Source organism: Nomascus leucogenys, chromosome 13, assembly GCF_006542625.1.
Source record: "Nomascus leucogenys isolate Asia chromosome 13, Asia_NLE_v1, whole genome shotgun sequence".
Lineage (NCBI taxonomy): Eukaryota > Metazoa > Chordata > Mammalia > Primates > Hylobatidae > Nomascus > Nomascus leucogenys.
Window position 1 is genome coordinate 14371689 of NC_044393.1, and position 18389 is coordinate 14390077.

The 18389-nt window shown below is 47.3% G+C and overlaps 1 protein-coding gene and 1 pseudogene across 1 annotated transcript in view; both read left to right on the forward strand.

Annotated features, from left to right (window-relative positions):
• The first annotated feature begins 667 nt into the window (after positions 1 to 667).
• Positions 668 to 8701, forward strand: LOC100602660 (annotated as a pseudogene).
• Positions 8702 to 16597: 7896 nt separating this feature from the next.
• B4GALT5 (beta-1,4-galactosyltransferase 5) overlaps positions 16598 to 18389 on the forward strand; it is an 81419-nt gene continuing 79627 nt past the window's right edge. Inside the window, exon 1 of the mRNA XM_003252920.2 lies at positions 16598 to 16929. Within this exon, the coding sequence (XP_003252968.2) occupies positions 16815 to 16929 (115 nt within the window). The 5' untranslated portion in view covers positions 16598 to 16814. The remainder of the gene's footprint in view (positions 16930 to 18389) is intronic.

Here is an 18389-nt window from a genome sequence, read left to right on the forward strand (position 1 = left end):
CCCAGCCTTCTTTTTTCTTTTTTTTTTTTTTCCGTCACCCTGGCTGGAGTACAGTGGCGCAATCTTGGTTCACTGCAATTTCCACCTCCCCGGTTCAAGCGATTCTCATGCCTCAGCCTCCCAAGTCGCTGGGATTACAGGTGCCCATCACCATGCCCGGTTATTTTTTGTATTTTTAGTGAAGACACAGTTTCACCATGTTGGCCAGACTGGTCTCAAACTCCTGACCTCAGGTGATCTGCCCGCCTCAGCCTCCCAAAGTGCTGGGAATACAGGTGTGAGCCACCGCGCCTGGCTAGAATCCTTTCTTGTGGGATGAATTTTGAACCGTTTGCAGAACATCTGTCCATGTATAAAATCATTGAATGTTTACAGAACCTTTTTGCTTATCGTCATGGAATGTCTACAGAGCATCCTCATCTGTACAGACTCAAGGAATGTTAGCTAAACCCCCTTCTATGTGGAATCATGGAATGTTGGCTGAGCCTTCTACGGTATGAAATCATGGAATGTTACCAAATACATTCCTTACTATAAAATCTTGAACATAGTTTTCTCTTGATGCTCAGTGGCTCAGGACCTGCGGTAGCTGCTGCAGTCAGGAGCCTGGTCAGCCTGGTCAGCGGCCTGCAGCATTCGCCCATAGCATTTGCCTGTGGTTACGATGATGAGTTTACCTCTCAATCCCAAATCTTTCCTCAGTGGAGTAATAGGAAAGCCAAGGATGGCGAAACTTAGGTGGGGAATGGAGTACTAGGACTACCTGGTATCTGTAGATGGCTACATGAACATGCAGCTTGCAAATAAAGAAGAATACATAGATGGAGCATTGTCTGGACATCTGGGTGAAGTTTTAATAAGGTGTAATAATGTCCTTTATATCAGAGGTGTGGAAGAAGAGGAAGAAGATGGAGAAATGATTGGGAGGCTGAGGCGGGTGAATCGCTTGAGGTCAGGAGTTCAAGACCAGCTTGGCCAACAAGGTGAAACCTCATCTCTACAAAAATACAAAAATTAGCCGGGTATGGTGGCACATGCCTGTAATTCCAGCTACTCAAGAGGCTAAGGCAGGAGAATCGCTTGAACCCGGGAGGCAGAGGTTGCAGCGGAGATCACACTACTGCACTCCAGCCTGGGTGACAGAGGAAGACTCTGTCTTAAAAAAAAAGAAAGAAAAAGAAGATGGGGAAATTAGAGAATAGCATCTTTTGTGAGGGATTTTTAAAATATGTATTTCTAGACAATAAAGATTTGCTTTTCAAAAAAATAAAAATAAATGAAATACAATGTTGAAACGTTAGCTTTATATTCCCTACTTACATGTTGGAGAGGACCGGGCATGGTGGCTCACACCTGTAATTCCAGCATTTTGGGAAGCTGAGACAGGCAAATTGCCTGAGGTCAGGAGTTCGAGATCAGCCTGGCCAACATGGCGAAACCTTGTCTCTCCTAAAAATACAAAAATTAGCCGGGCGTGGTGGCAGACACCTGTAATCACAGCCACTCAGGAGGCTGAGGCAGGAGAATCGCTTGAACCTGGCAGGCCGAGATTGCAGTGAGCCAAGATTGAGCCACTGCACTCCAACCTGGGAGACAGAGTGAGACTCTGTCTCAAAAAAATAAAATAAAATAAAATAAATAATTTTTTCAAAACAAAGCAAAAAAATGATTTTACTAAGTACAGTAATCTACAGTAAATCTTTTGATATATTAAAACTCATCCTATAGGGCAAGGTCAGCAAAGTACAACTCATGAGCCAAATCTGGTCTGCTGCTTGTCTTTGTAAATAAAGTTTTATTGGAACAGAAACACACTCCTTTGTTTACATAGTGGCTATGGCTGCCTTTGTGATAGAATAGCAGAATTAATTGGCTGTGCCAAAGATAGTATAGCCAGTAAAATAAAAAGTATTTACTATCTTCGCTTGGCCCAGTAGCTCACGCATGTAATCTCAGCACTTTGGGAGGCTGAGACAGGCAGATAATTTGAGGCCAGGAGTTGGAGACCACCCTAGCCAAAATGGTGAAACCCCATCTCTACCAAAAATACAAAAATTAGCTGGGTGTTGTGGTACATGCCTGTGGTCCCAGCTACTCAGGAGGCTGAGGCAGGAGAATTGCTTGAACCTTGGAGGCGGAGACTACAGTGAGTTGAGATCAAGCCACTGCACTGCAGCCTGGGCAATAGAGCGAGACCCCCATCTCGAAAAAAAAGAATTTACTATCTCTAATCCTAGCCCTTTGGGAGGCTAAGGTGGGAGGATCACTTGAGGCTAGGAGTTTGAGACCAGCCTGGGTAATATAGTGACACCTTGTTTCTATAGAAAAAAATAAAAAAATATTTGCCAGGCATAGTGTTGTAAGTCTGTGTCCCAGCTACTTGGAAGGCTAAGGTGGGAGGATCACTTGAGCCCAAGAGGTCCAGGCTGCGGTGATCATGTGACTGCACTCCAGCCTGGGTGACAGAGTGAGACTCTGTCTCAAAAAAACAAAAAAATTACTATCTGCCTTTTTATAAAAGAACTTTGCTCACCTGTGCTCTAGTGGGAAAATATACTCTGAATTTCTTTTTAATCTTTAGGTTTTTTTTTCTTTTTACAGCAGACTCAGTTGAATTCATAAATAGTTTCATTCATTCATTCAACCAATATTTACCAAACACCTATCAAGTGCTTGGGGTGCTGATTTAGGCACTGGGGTGCAAATATGAAAAAAAAACAGTGCTTGCCTTCAAGGACAGTCCTTCCCATCAAGAGCATTCCCCATGGCATTAAGAAATTTACGCATAACCTTACATAATTTATAAAAACCAGTTGTGTGACCTTGGGCAAATTTCTTAATCCTTCTAGACTCTGATTTCCTCATCTGCAAATGAGGGTGGCAGTAGTACTTACCTCAAGATGTTGTTGTAAAGATTAAGGGTTTTGTTTGTTCAGTGGTTTGTACTGTTTTGTTTTGTTTTGAGACAGGGTCTCGCTGTGTCACCCAGGATGGAGTGCAATGGAGCGATCTGGGCTCACTGCAACCTCTGCCTCCCAGGTTCAAGCCATTCTCCTGCCTCAGCCTCCCGAGTAGCTGGGACTACAGGCGCATGCCACCACGGCCCAGCTAATTTTTTGTATTTTTTAGTAGAGATGAAATTTGGCTATGTTGGCCAGGCTCGTCTTGAACTCCTGGATTCAAGTGATCCGTCCCCTTTGACCTCCCAAAGTGCTGGGATTACAGGCAGGAGCCACCACACCCAGCCCATTAAGTAAATTTTTTTTTCTTTTTTTTTTTTGAGACAAAGTCTCACTCTGTCGCCCAGGCTAGAGTGCAGTGGCGGGATCTTGGCTCACTGCAACATCCACCTCCTGGATTCAAGCAATTCTCCTGCCTCAGCCTCCGGAGTAGCTGGGACCTGTGTGCCACCACACCCGACTAATTTTTTATTTTTAGTAGAGGCAGGGTTTCACCATGTAGGCCAAGCTGGTCTTGAACTCCAGACCTCAGGGGATCCACCCGCCTTGGCCTGCCAAAGTGCTGGGATTACAGGTGTGAACCACCATGCCTAGTTGTAAATTTTTTTTTTTTTTTTTTAGATGGAGTTTCACTCTTGTTGCCCAGGCTAGAGTGCAGTGGTGCGATCTCAGCTCACTGCAACCTCCACCTCCCGGGTTCAAGCTATTCTCCTTCCTCAGCCTCCCGAGTAGCTGGGATTGCAGGCGCATATCACCATGCTCAGCTAATTTTTGTATTTTTAGTAGAGATGGGGTTTCACCATGTTGTTCGGGCTGGTCTTGAACTACTGACCTCAAGTGATCTGCCTGCTCTGCCCTCCCAAAGGGTTGGGATTACAGGCATGAGCCACCATGTCTGGTCCGTAAATTTTTAATAAAGTGCTTAGACTAGTGCCTGACACAGAGTAAGTGCTATTCAAGTGCTTTTTAAAAAAATCTTTTATTTTATTGTATTTTTTTGAGACACGGTTTTTCTCTGTCACCCAGGCTGGAGTGTAGCGGTGTGATCTTGACTCACTGTACCTCCGCCTCCCAATTTCAAGCAATTCTTCTTCTTCCCTGCAGCCTCCCGAGTAGCTGGGATTACAGGCATGGGCCACCACGCCTGGCTAATTTTTGTATTTTTAGTAGAGATGGCGTTTCACAATGTTGGCCAGGCTGGTCTCGAACTCCTGGCCTCAAGTGATCTGCCCACCTTGGCCTCCCAAAGTGCTGGAATTACAGGTGGAAGCAACCGCGCCTGGCCCAAAAAAGAATTTTGAGGCTTGACAGTTGTTCACACCTGTAATCCCAGTGTTTTGGGAGGCCCAGGTGGGAGGATTGCTTGAGGCCAGGAGTTGGAGACCAGCCTGGGCAACAGTGTAAGACTCTGTGACTATAATTTAAAAAAAATAATAATAAATAAATAAATAAGATTTAATACAGGGATATAGGTGCTTATAAAATCATTAGGAGGTCTGTAAGAGTAGAATTCAGGGGCCATTTCAGGCTTTTGATTTCAAGGTTCCTCCAGCAAGGCCTTGCTCCCAAGGTTACCAAACTGCTGCTTCCCTGCCACCACCATGGTCTCCATCCTACTACCTCACACCCTCCTAAGTGGGGACTGCACAGTGGACTCCACTGTACACGCTCCTCCCACCTGCCAGAACTGCTCCCTTAGCTGACACAGCTCCAGAAAGATGCCCTCTCCCTCTCTCCCATCCTCCAGATCTCATGCAAATGAATCTAACTGACAGAATTTAACTTCCCACTGTCCTAGCTGCAAGAGGGCCTGTGGAATGCTGTTTTAAGCTTTTGAGCCTCTTCCAACAGAAGGAGAGTAAATGGAGGTTAAGAACATCCATCCAGGCCGGCGTGGTGGCTCAGGCCTTTCTAATCCCAGCACTTTGGGAGGCCAAGGTGGGCGGATCACCTGAGGTCAGAAGTTCGAGACCAGCCTGGCCAACATGGCGAAATCCTGTATCTAGTAAAAATACAAAAAATTAGCCAGGCACGGTGGTGGGCGCCTGTAATCCCAGCTACTCGGGAGGCTGAGGCAGGAAAATTGCTTGAACCTGGGAGGCGGAGGTTGCAGTGAGCCGAGATAGCGCCACTGCACTCCAGCTTGGGCAACAGAGAGAGACTCAGTCTTAAAAGAAAAAAAAAAAAAGAACATCCATCCAGAATCAAGTCCAAAAATTCTGGGAGGTTTCAGGATGGGAAAAATATTTAAGCCGGATCTTAGAGGATGAGGAGAAAGAGAACACAGTATTTCCTGGTAGCAGAAACAGAGCACCTAAAGGCATGAAGGCATTGAAAAAAAAGTTGGTGTGGTCCACAAATATCTGTTGTTTTTGCCTGCCCAGCAACAATTCCACTTGAATAATTGCACTTTGATTTCCCCTCGGGGAGCCACCCCTCCCTACATCAGCCATGTGGTTCACAGGAAGCTGATCTTGCTTCCTGGCTGCAGGGTGGGGGCGGGGTGGGGAGTGGGCATGTGACCACTTCTGTCCAATCAGCACACTCCATCCCTTTAGTCACAGGGATCGGCTCAGGGAGGAACACATGAATGAAGCCAGACCAATGCGACTTTATTATAAAATTTCTTTTTTTGGCTAAGTGACTGGGCTGGGGAATGGAAGCCTGGAGCAGCTGGGAATAAGCTGGTCAGGAGGAACACATGAATCTGATGAAACCAACTCACAGGGAAGCAGAACTAAGATATTGAGAGAAACTAAGGCTGCTGATATCATGTGAGCCCCCAGCTATGCCTAATACACTACATCAAGAGAGTATTTCACAAGCCTGAGAGCCACTGTCCCAGGGAGCTTATAGCAGCTTTATTCCTAGTATCCTCTAACTAGAAACGATCCAAATGCCAGATGACAGCAGTTGACTGGAAAGTAAACTATGGTGTATTCACACAGCGGGATACTATTCAGCAATTAAAATGAATGGTTTTACAATCTCACTCATGGGTATGCATGAATCTCACAAAACATGGTGAGCAAACGGAGCCAGACATAACAGCACAGGTGCTCCTCAACATACAGAGGGGCTACATCTTGCTAAACCCACTGTGAGCTGAAAATACCGTAAATTGAAAATGCACTAATCCACCTAATCTACCAAACATCTTAGTTTAGCCTAGTCCACCTTAAATGTGCTCGGAACACTTACATTAGCCTAAAGTTGGGTAAAATTAACACAATGCCTATTTTATAATCAAGTGTTGAATATCTCATATCATTTATTGAATACTGTACTGAAACTGAAAAACAGAATGGTTGTATAGGTACTTGAAGTCCGGTTTCTTTCTTTTTTTTTTTTTTGGTGAGATGGAGTCTTGTTCTCTCACCCAGGCTGGAGTGCAGTGGGGCAATCTCGGCTCACAGCTACCTCCGCCTCCTGGGTTCAAGCTAATCTCCTGCCTCAGCCTCCCAAGTAGCTAGGATTACAGGTGCGCACCACCATGCCTGGCTAATTTTTTGTATTTTCAGTAGAGATGGGGCTTCTCCATGTTGACCAGGCTGGTCTTGAACTCCTGACCTCAAGTGATCCACCCGCCTTGGCCTGCAAAGTGCTGGGATTACAGGCATGCACCACTGTGCCTGGCCTTCTTGAAGTCCAGTTTCTACTGAACATGTATCACTTTCTCACCATCATGAAATAAAAAAGCGGTACGTCAAACTGTCATAAATTGGAGACCATGTACATCATATACATACACATATGCATATACATACCTATACATATATGATGTACATGTATATATTATGTCATGTCCTTATTTCTTGATGTGAGTATTGGTTAAATGGGTATATTCCATTTGTAAAAATTTAGCAAACTATACTTTTGTTACAATGTGTATTTTTCTGTATGTGTGCTATGATTCACTTAAAATAAAAAAAACACACTTGTAAAAACCTCAGCAGATGCAAAACTGGGGAAGAAAAGAAAGGCAGGTTAGGACTAGGTGAATTCAAGAGTCAAACTATATCATTAGGACTCAATTTCTCTTTGCTGTTTGTATCCGTCTGTTCATATGCTCATTTCATTCTCAGGTTCTACATGTTGATAAAACAGTTGCCATTGCTGTGGCCTCACAACCTGTCATGTTTATGTCTAGCATGAAAGAGAAAGTTGGCCTCTCCAAAGGCACAAAGAAAGCTGGACATTTAGTATCATTGGCTCTGGCTGGTCTGCTCAGCCCTGAACCAATCACTGTTGCAAAAGGAATATAATATTCTGACTGGCCAGGCTAGTTCATATGATGTCTGGAGATGGAAATGGAGTTAACAACCTCAGAGAAGCACATAGACTGAAAACAAGGAGAGAAGGAAATCTGGCTGTTTCAGAAGTCAGGTGAATGGATGTTGGCTGACTAAAAAATTCAATAAATACCTGGTCCCTAGATGGCAGTGGCATCATCATCATCATCATAATTTTCTCTTAGCATCTAGAAAAATGTCTGGCATCTAGTTTGGTACTTGATAAATATTATTATTTTTTCTTTTTTTGAGACAGAGTCTCACTCTATCGCCCAGGCTGGAGTGCAGTGGGGCGATCTTGGCTCACTGCAACCTCTGCCTTCCGGGTTCAAGCAATTCCCATGTCTCAGCCTCTCAAGTACCTGGGATTACAGGCACCTGCCGCTACACCTGGCCTATATATATATATATATAGTATTTTTAGTAGAGATGAGATTTCACCATATAGGCCAGGCTGGTCTCAAACTTCTGACCTCAAGTGATCCGCCTGTCTTGGTCTCCCGAAGTGCTGGGATTACAGGTGTGAGCCACCACGCCTGGCCAGTACTTGATAAATACTAATATCTGTTGAATGAGAGAATGAGTTATATCAGACAATACTAGGAGCAATCTTGTCATGCCTTAGGCCTTCCTCTACAGGATAGGAAAGACTGAGGAGAATTTAAAAAAGGGATATAAGTCAGTTTTTGTTTTTTATTTTTATTATTATTATTATTTTTTGAGACCGAGTTTCACTGTTGTCGCCGAGGCTAGAGTGCGATGGTGTGATCTCAGCTCATTGCAACCTCTGCCTCGGCCTCCTGAGTAGCTGGAATTACAGGCGCCGGCCACCACGCCCGGCTAATTTTTGTATTTTTAGTAGAGACAGGGTTTCACCACGTTGGCCAAGCTGGTCTTGAACTCCTGGCCTCAGGTGATCTGCCCGCCTTGGCCTCCCAAAGTGCTGGGATTACAGGCGTGAGCCACCATGCCCGGGCTATTTTATTTAATTTTTAATTTTTTAATTATTTTAGAGGCAGGGTCTCATTATGTTGCCTAGGCTGGAGTGCGGTGGCTATTCACAGGCGCGATCCCACTACTAATCAACACTGGAGTTTTGACCTGATCCATTTCCAACCTGGGCTGGTTCATCCCTCCTTAGACAACCTGGTGGTCCCCCAGTCCTGGGAGGTCGCCATATTGATGCTGAACTTAGTGCAGACACCCAATTGACATAGTGCACTACAATACAGAACTCTTGGACTCAAGTGATCCTCTTGTCTCAGCCCCCCAAGTAGGTGGGACTAGAGGCTCATGCCACCGTGCCTGGCTATAAGTCAGTTTTTTTTGACAGCAAAGACATAGTCCTTTACAGAATCAAAGCTCTTGGAGGCCTTTGCTAACTCTTACCTTACTCTTTCTCTTCAGAGGGGATTGGTGGCAGAAGGACCAAACCCTGGAAAATTCTGATTACAGTAACGGTGGGTGAAGCAGGAAATAAAGGAAGCCCTCCTTCACTGCTGCTGGGAGTATAAATTGCTACAACTATTTTGGAGAACAATTTGGAAAATAGTAAAGCAGAAGATTTGCATACCTCACCTGTTCACCAAATCCTCTCTTGTAAACCACGTGACCTGGAGATATTTTTGCCCCATGCACAAATTACATATAAACGCATGTTGAGCCGGTTGCAGTGGCTCATGCCTGTAATTCCAGCACTTTGGGAGGCCGAGGCAGGGGGGTGGGGGGAATCACTTGAGGTCAGGAGTTCGAGACCAGCCTGGACGACATGACGAAACCCTGTCTCTATTAAAAATATGAAAATTAGCTGGGCGTGGTGGTGTGCACCTGTAATCCCAGCTACTTGGGAGGCTGAGGCAGGAGAATCGCTTGAACCTAGGAGGCAAAGGTTGCAGTGAGCCGAGATTGCGCCACTGCACTTCAGCCTGGGTAACAAAGCAAGACTCCCTCTCAAAAAAAAAAACAAAAAAAAGTGTGTTGCTCCAGTTACTACTGCTGCAGCATAACAAATTATCCCAAATTTAGTGGTGTAAAACAATAACCATTTTATCATGCTCATCATTTTGGAAAGGGCACAGTGGGACAGCTTATCTGGGGCTTTAGATGGGAAGATTTAAAGGGTGAGGATGACTTGACAGCTGGGAGTTGGGACATCTAAAGCTTTGTTCTCTGACATGCTTGGTGGCTGATGCTGGCTGTCATCCGGAACCTCTGCTGGGGCTGCTGACCATAGCATCTGTATGTGGCCTCTCCACTTGGCCTGGGCTTCTTCACGGCATAAGGATTCCAGGCTCCAAAGGTGAGTGTCCTAGTGATCAAGTCAGAAGCTGCATTGCCTCACAAATTGTGCAGCATCATTTCCATCTTTTTTTTTTTTTTTTTGAGACAGAGTCTCGCTCACTCTGTCGCCCAGGCTGGAGTGCAGTAGGGCAATCTCAGAATCTCGGCTCACTGAAACCTCCACCTGCCAGGTTCAAGCTATTCTCTCACCTCAGCCTCCCAAGTAGCTGGGATTACAGGCATGCACCACCACGCTCGGGCTAATTTTTGTATTTTTAGTAGAGATGGGGTTTCACCATGCCAGCCAGGTTGGTCTTGAACTCCTGACCTCAGATGATCCGCCTGCCTCAGCCTCCCAAAGTGCTGGGATGACAGACATGAACCACCATGCCTGGCCTTTTTCATCTTTTTATTGGTTATAGATGATTCACAATCCCACCCAGATTCACAGGAAGAGGAATTAGAGAAAGTTCTAGAAGAGCATGAGGACCGGAAATATTGTTGAGGGCATCTTTGGAAAATACATTCTGCCACACACATACATTGCAGTCATGTTTGTGCCCGTCCACCATCCCTTATCTGAAGCCCTTGGGGCTAAACGTGTTTTGAGTTTTAGAAATTCTTAGAATTTTGAGGCCGGGCGCAGTGGCTCATGCCTGTAATCTCAGCACTTTGGGAGGCCGAGGTGGGCGGATCACCTGAGGTTGGGAGTTAGAGACCAGCCTGACCAACATGGTGAAACCCTGTCTCTACTAAAAATGCAAAATTAGCAGGGCACGGTGGTGCATGCCTGTAATCCCAGCTACCTGGGAGGCTGAGGCAGGAGAATCGCTTGAATCCGGGAGGCAGAGGTTGCGGTGAGCCGAGATCAGGCCATTGCACTCCAGCCTGCGCAAAAAGAGCGAAACTCCATCTCAAAGAAAAAAAAAAAGAAATTCTTAGAATTTTGAAAGACAATATGGTGCATTCATGAAATCTCCTATCATACTCCTTGAGAGGACTGGTTCATCCTGTAAGCAAAAATCTAAACTCGGTATGGTGGCCCATGCCTGTAGTCCCAGCTACTCAGGAGGCTGAGGCAGGAGGATTGATTGAACCCATGTGGTTGATGCTGCAGTGAGCTGTGATTGCACCACTGCACTCCAGCCTGGGCAACAGAGGGAGACCCTGTCTCAAAAAAAACCCAAAAAAACAAAAAACAAAAATAAATATTTCCACAGTGGAACATATGAATATTCACATTAAGTGGCATAATGATTATAAATAGCTTTCTGTCTATTCAGGTCAGGTTTTGCCACTAAAGAAGTTCAAATCAGGTCAGATCTTGCTGCTAAATAAATTATAAAAAGCCTTCCATTTTTAGGTTTCCTAGAATTTGAATTGTGGCTAAGGATTTATGGACCAGTATGAGGAAAAAATTGGAACAAACTTAAATAGACATCATTAGGAAAAAGGATTTTAAAAGGTGAGGCCAAGTTATATGATAAAATATTACACAGCAATGAAAATGAATAAACTTGAGCCACATGTATCATTATGGAAATATCTTATAAAAATAATGTCAGGAGAAAGCAAGTTGCAGACCAGTATATTTATGATAAGTAAGGATAGGCCAGGTTTTCTGTATTAAAAATAGCCCTTGGCCTGGCGCGGTGGCTCATGCCTATAATTCCAGCACTTTGGGCGGCCGAGGCGGGCGAATCACTTGAGGTCAGGAGTTAGAGACCAGCATGGCCAAGATGGTGAAACCCTGTCTCTACTAAAAATACAATAATTAGCTGAGCATGGTGGTGCACGCCTGTAGTCCCAGCTACTTGGGAGGCTGAGGCAGGAGAATCACTTGAACTCAGGAGGCAGAGGTTGCAATGAGCCGAGATCATGCCACTGCACTCCAGCCTGGGCAACAGAGCAAGTCTTGTTTCAAAAAAAAAAAAAAAAAAAAAAGCCCCTATATCTCAGAGGCTTTATTTATTGCTCATGCTACGTGTCATTATTGGTAAAATGGAGTTGGGGGCATCTCCTCCTCATTCTGGAACTTAGCTGGTGGGCGGCTGCCCTGAAGAACATTGATGGTTATTTGATAGAAGGAAAAGTAGGGGAAAGGATGCACCGGCTTTTTTTTTTTTTATTTTTATTTTTTTTTCTCGAGACGGAGTTTCGCTCTTTATTGCCCAGGCTGGAGTGCAGTGGCACGATCTCAGCTCACTGCAACCTCCGCCTCCTGGGTTCAAGCTATTCTCCTGTCTCAGTCTCCCGAGTAGCTGGGATTACAGGTGCCTGCCACCACACCTGGCTAATTTTTGTATTTTTGGTAGAGACGGGTTTTCACCATGTTGGCCGGGCTGGTCTCGAACTCTTGACCTCAGGTGATCTGCCCATCTTGGCCTTCCAAAGTGCTGGGATTACAGGCGTGAGCCACCATGCCCTGCTGGATTGTTTTCTTTACGTGTTTGGTTTCAGCCAGCCTGCAATTGGGTGTTGACAAGCACAAGAGGCCCAACTTGTGCTCTCCTGAGATTTCACCAAGGACCTCCCTTTCTTTAGGCCACGCCCCTGCGCTAAAACCTTCAAGGGCTCTCTATGGCTCAGAGTAAAAAGTTAAGAATAGTGATGGCTCCCATGGATTGAGCACTTCCTACATATCAGGCCCTTTATAGAGATACTATTTGTAATCTGTGCACAATCCTAGAAAGAAGGAACTGTCTGATCTCCATTTTACAGATGCGGAAATGGAGGTTCTGAGAGGTGAAGTGACTTGCCAAGATGACAGAGTGAGGGCAGGAAGGAAGGAAGACTGGCGGCCAAATCCGTCTGATTCCAGGGCCCATGCTGAGCCACAGGGTCAGGCCACACTCCTCCAGCCTCACCCCTCACCTCTTTTCCTTGGCAGGACTAGCTGCTCCAACCAGGCAGGCCTCTTCTCACTTCCCCTTGAGCAAACCTGTCTCAATGTCCCTTCAAAGACAATCTAGAATCTCACAGTACACCTTTCCCTACTGCCAGCCATGCTGAGTCCTGCCCTTATGACAGTGTCCCTCAGTCACTTTCCTGTCTGTCATATGTCACTAGGGTGCAAGAATGTCTTCGTCATCTTTGCATCTGCCATACCCAGCACACAGTCACTGCACACCTGACATCCCTCAACAATTATTCAGCGCCTACTGGCTGCTGAGCACTGTGCTAGGTGCAAGGATACAGCAGAGAGTGAAACCAAATCCCTGCTCTCATGAAGTTTACGTTCTGATCTGGGAGACGAAAATGAACAAGTAAACCTGTACATGTATAGTAGAATGTCAGGGGATAAAAAGTGCTATGGAGAAAAATCAAGCTGAGGAAGGCTATGGATAGGGAGTGCTGGGATGGGGAGAGGAAAGCTATTTTAGAGGAAAGGTCTTTTTGAGACGGTAACATTTGAGCAGAGCTTAGAATACAGTGAGTTTGTCTGAGGAACTGAATAGTCAAGTGAACATATAATGAATGCATGCTTTAGTGAGTTGGGAACCTAACTTGGAGATGAAAAAGGAGTGTGGAGGAAGGAGTTTGAGGTAGGGATCCCTGGATCCCCCTGACATCTTTCTTTTCCTTCCATTTAAAAACATAAACGGCCGGAGGCGGTGGCTCACGCCTGTAATCCCAGCACTTTCGGAGGTCGAGGCAGGCGGATCACCTGAGGTCAGGAGTTCGAGACCAGCCTGACCAACATAGTGAAACCCTGTCTCTACTAAAAATGCAAAATTAGCCGGGCATGGTGGCGTACGCCTGTAATCCCAGCTACTTGAGAGGCTGAGGCAGGAGAATCGCTTGAACCTGGGAGGTGAAGGTTGCGGAGAATGTGCCACTGTGCCGCAGCCTGGGCAACAAGAGTGAAACTCCATCTGAAACAAACAAACAAAAAAAACCATAACCAGTTTATTTATTTATTTATTTTTGAGACGGAGTCTTGCTCTGTCGCCCAGGCTGGAGTGCAGTGGTACAGTCTCAGCTCATTGCAAACTCCACCTCCAGGGTTCAAGCGATTCTTGTGCCTCAGCCTCCCGAATAGCTGGGATTACAGGCTGCCTGACACCATGCCTGGCTAATTTTTGTATTTTGCTTTTTTTTTTTTTTTGAGGTGGAGTCTCACTCTGTTGTCCAGGCTGGAGTACAATGGCACGATTTCGGCTCACTGCAAACTCTGCCTCTGCGTCCCAGGTTCAAGCAATCCTCCTGCCTCAGCCTCCCCAGTATCTGGGATTACAGGCATGTGCCACCACGCCCAGCTAATTTTTGTATTTTTTAGTAGAGATGGGGTTTCATGTTGTTGGCCAGGCTGGTCTCAAACTCCTGACCTCAAGTGATCTGCCTGCCTCAGCCTCCCAAAGTGGTGGGATTACGGGCGTGAGCCACTGTACCCAGCCTAAAACATAACCAATTTATTTTGATGCCATGTTATTTCAGATAGGTCAGAAGTAGAGACTGATCATTGGTACATAGTTTAGATGTACGAAGGTTTCTCTTTCTCTCTCTATCCAGAACAGACTGGATATTACAGAATGTTATGGTATAATTGTTAATTCGCTTAATATTACTGTGGTTCTGAAGGATAATGTAATTTTCCTTAGGATTTGCTACTGAAGTATTAAGGCATGAAGTACTAGTAAGGCAGCAACTTACTTTTTTTGTTGTTTTTTTGAGTCAGGGTCTCGCTCTGTCTCCCAGGCTGGAGTGCAGTGACGCTATCTTGGCTCACTGCAACCTCCACCTCCTGGGCTTAAGAGATCCTCCCACCTCAGCCTCCCAAGTAGCTGGGACTACAGGCACACGTCATCATGCCCAGCTAATTCTTTTGTATTTTTTGTGGAAATGGGGTTTTGCCATGTTGGCCAGACTGGTCTCAAACTCCTGAGCTCAAGCGATCTGTCTGCCTTTGCCTCCCAAAGTGCTGGGATTACAGGTGTAATCGCCCTGCCTACCTTTAAATATTTAGCAAAAAATAAAAATTTTCAACATATGAATGTAGATACATACATGTGGAAAAGTGATAACAATGATCAAATCCAGGTGGGGAGTGTACAGATGTTTCTTGTACTATTCTTTCAACTTTTCTATATGTTTGAAAATGTTTCATAGATATGAGGGTTGGGAGGGGCCATTGTGTGGGCCAACAAAAAGTATTTGCAAGTTAGATGATTCCGGCTAGTCTAGGATTTCTGGTCCAGGGCCTTACCTGCACTATTTCATCTAATCCACATCACATCCCTGTGGGGGGGGCAGCACTGGGTCTGGTTCACAGGTGATGAATAGAGAAGCTCAGAGAGGTAAGTGACTTTCCCAGAGTCACATAGCCAGGAGAGGCCAAGCCGAGATTTGAACTCACATCTATCTGAGTCTAAATTCTCTGCTTTCCTTTTTTGTTGTTTAAGCCTCTTCTCTTCCACCATACCATTCCCCAGGGGTATTGAATTAGGTGATAGCTAAGTGCACTTACTACGTGCACTTTGCATGTATTACTTAAATCCTCGCAACAACCTGATGAGGTTGCTAATAACCTCCTCCATTTTACCGAGGCACAGAGAGTTTAACTTGCATGAGGTCACACAGCTAACAATGGAAAAGCTGAGAGTCAGAGAACCCGGGCAGTGTGGCTCTAGACTCCCCACTTAAAGGATCAAAGAAACACTGTGAAAAGTAGAAATCACTTTAGGAATATAAATCAGGATTATTGTTGATTCTCACAGAATCCCTGCAAAGTCCTCTCCTCTCCCCACTGCTTCTGGCATTCCAAGACAGTACCCTAGTTTCAGATATGTCTACACAGGGGACACTGGCCTCCCCAGTCCAGCTCCTTGAAGCTACTGCTTCTTGCCATAAATTTCTAGGACTGTTCATTGCCTTCTGAGGTCCTTTGAGCTGATGCTGATCTGAAAACATTTTTTTGGATATGGTCCCATACCCAGGTGATGGGGATAGGATACCGATTTGCCTGCAGGATAAGAATTAGAGGCCACACAGACTGTTGAAACAGTTACAACCTAGAGGTCAAGGGCCTGACATGGGAGACAGGCCAGTTTTGATTTGAGCCCTTACTGCAAGGCTTGGGTGAATTGCCTTTCCATCTAGAAACCTCAGTTTCCTCACTTGTACGATAGTAATAACAACAGCACACATCTCAAGACTGGTGGGGGAATTTCATGGCATGAGTAAAGTCCATGTTTCTCAGCAGAAGTCTAGAGACATTGACAATTGTTATCATTATGCTATTTCTGATACAGTAGGATGTGGACCCTGACTACAGCTCCAAGCTCATCCCTATTTCCCCCCCTACTTCACTGGATTTTATCCATTTTGGCCTTAGATTCAACTCGGGGGCAGATCAGCCCTTTTCCTACCTCAGGGCCTTTACACCTGCTGTTCCCCCTGGTATGATTGCTTTTTCCCCAGCTTATTCTAAAAAGCTGGCGCTTTCTCACCCTTTTATATCTCTGCTCGTGTCACTGCTCAGTGAGGCCTTCCTTGACTACTCCAGCCTGCCTGCAATACATCCTCCTGTTTTATCGTATTCATATGTGTTACCAGTACCTGATATTACTAGCTGATTTGTTTCTTTTACCTCTCACATAATGTAAGTTTCAAGTAGACACAGATTTTTATCGTGTTTTTCTCTGTAGCATGCCCAGCGCCAACAACTGTATCTGGCATTCAATAAATAAATGGTGAATTGAATGAATGAATGAATGAATGAATGAATGAGGGTGTATACCAGGCCGAACCCCCAAGCCTTGCAGTCCCCAATCTTCTGCTGCAGTGGGCAACGAGATGAGTCAGACTTTGTAGATGGCCCCTTGGCCCCCGAGATGGGGGCGAGCGAGCGCGGAGCACTTGAGAGACGTTCCCCGAAAGCCTGGGCGGTGGCCGCACTGGGAGAGGGTCTGTCGCCATTTGGCGATATTCCATGCGGGCTGCCGTGGACGCCGGACGAGGGTCGGCGGCGAGCGCAAGCACGCGGGTCTTTTGCGACGGTGCCCGGCGGCGTTGGCCCCGCCTCCCGCGCGTGCGCCCCGCCTCCGCCCCCGCCGCTGCGCCCGCTCGGGGCCGCTCTGGCCCCCGCCCGCTTCATGTGTCCCGGCCCGCGACGGCCGGCGGCTGGGAGCGGCGAGGCGGCGGCGGCGGCGAGTGGCGGCCCGCGAGGCCCGGGAGGCGGTGGCCGAGGCCCAGGCGGTGGCGGCGGCGGCCCAGGAGGCGGCGGACGGGGAGCTGCGGGAGCAGGCCCGGCCTGGCTCTCGAGCGGCCGCCCGGCTGCAGCATGCGCGCCCGCCGGGGGCTGCTGCGGCTGCCGCGCCGCTCGCTGCTCGCCGCGCTCTTCTTCTTTTCTCTCTCGTCCTCGCTGCTCTACTTCGTCTATGTGGCGCCCGGCATAGGTAGGAAGGGGGCTTGGGACCGCGGCGGCTGCCGCTCTGGCCTTGAGGGACCCGGGGAATCCCCGCCCCTCCCTGGGGGGCCCCGGCCGGGAGGCGGCCTCGAGCCTGGTCCTCCGAAGACTCCGGAGTCCTGGCCCGGCTCTCGGGGACGCCAGGACATTCCTGCCTTCCGCACCCCAACGGGCTCCCGGGATCCCTCTCCCGCGCCAGCCTCCGGCCCATCCCGCCCCTCCTAACGCCGCCCTCGCGAACCCGACCGTGCCTTCACGCCCGCCCCTTGCTCCGGGACCCCCTTCCCGCTCTTGCCTCGCTGGAACTCCCACTTCCCGCTCCTCTGCTCGAGAACTCCCGCTTCCCCTTCCCTTCCCCGGGGTCTCCTGGAACCCCCATTCCCGGCATTCACCGCACCCCATTCCCCCGCGGCGCGCCAGCTCTTCGCCGAGCCCATGTGCCCGGGTCTCAGGCCGCCCCACCTTCTGGCTCCCATCCATCCTCCCCCACTCCCCGTGACTCCATCGTTTCCTGCTCTCGTGAGCCCCCTCCCTCCCCTTTCTTCCTCCACTTCCCCCATTACATCCACCTCCAGGTCCTCTTCCCTAACTCACGTTCACCTCTTCAGTGGCCTGATCTCTCTGCCTGCCAGTGGCACCCCCCTTCCCCTTACAGAGGTCCACCCCCATTCAATCTCCCGCTAACCCCCTGAGCGTCCCATGCCTCTTCCCCATCTCCTCTCCCCCCCACCTCGCGTACCCACAAGGGCACATCCTTGTCACCTTTGTCCCCAGCCCCCCAGACTTTCAGCTACAGCTTCTTTCTCAATTGAAGACCTGGGGAAGGGGTGCTGTCTGTGTTCTTTCTTCCACTTCTGCCCTCTCCTAGCCTTGAGGGTAGGTGGTGGTTCTTCCGTATTGGATAGTGCCTGCTCTGGGGATAAAGGAGAAGTTTAAATTGGCCCTAGAAAAGGGGATATGACTGGGGCCTTTGGGAAATGGTACCAGGTGAGAAGGGGAGCATGGAGGAAAGATGTAATGGGTACTCCTTCTTTTCAAAGTCTTATCCTTTAAAGGAAAGGCAGTCTCTGGAGAAACTGACCCTCCCACCCCTCCCCCGCCTGCCCCAAGCATAGTCTTTTATAAGACCACAGGGCACCACTTAGGACAGGAAGAGATCAGAAGGAAAGACAGCATGAGGGTTAAGAGCGGAGGACTTGGATTCCAATCTCTGCCCTGTGTGACCTTGGGCAGGTTACTAAGCCTTAGCTTTTCTCCTCTGTAAAATGGGAATGTGAATCCCAATCTCATACGGTGTCAAGGATGGAAGTAGATACATGTTCTTTAAAAGCACTTACCACTGTACCTGATGCTTGAAGAGTTTTAAAAATAAGTAAATAAAGGCAGCTATTACATGTAACTTCCAGGAAGAAGGGAGTTAGGTGGAAGGCTTAAGGAATGTGTTTGCCT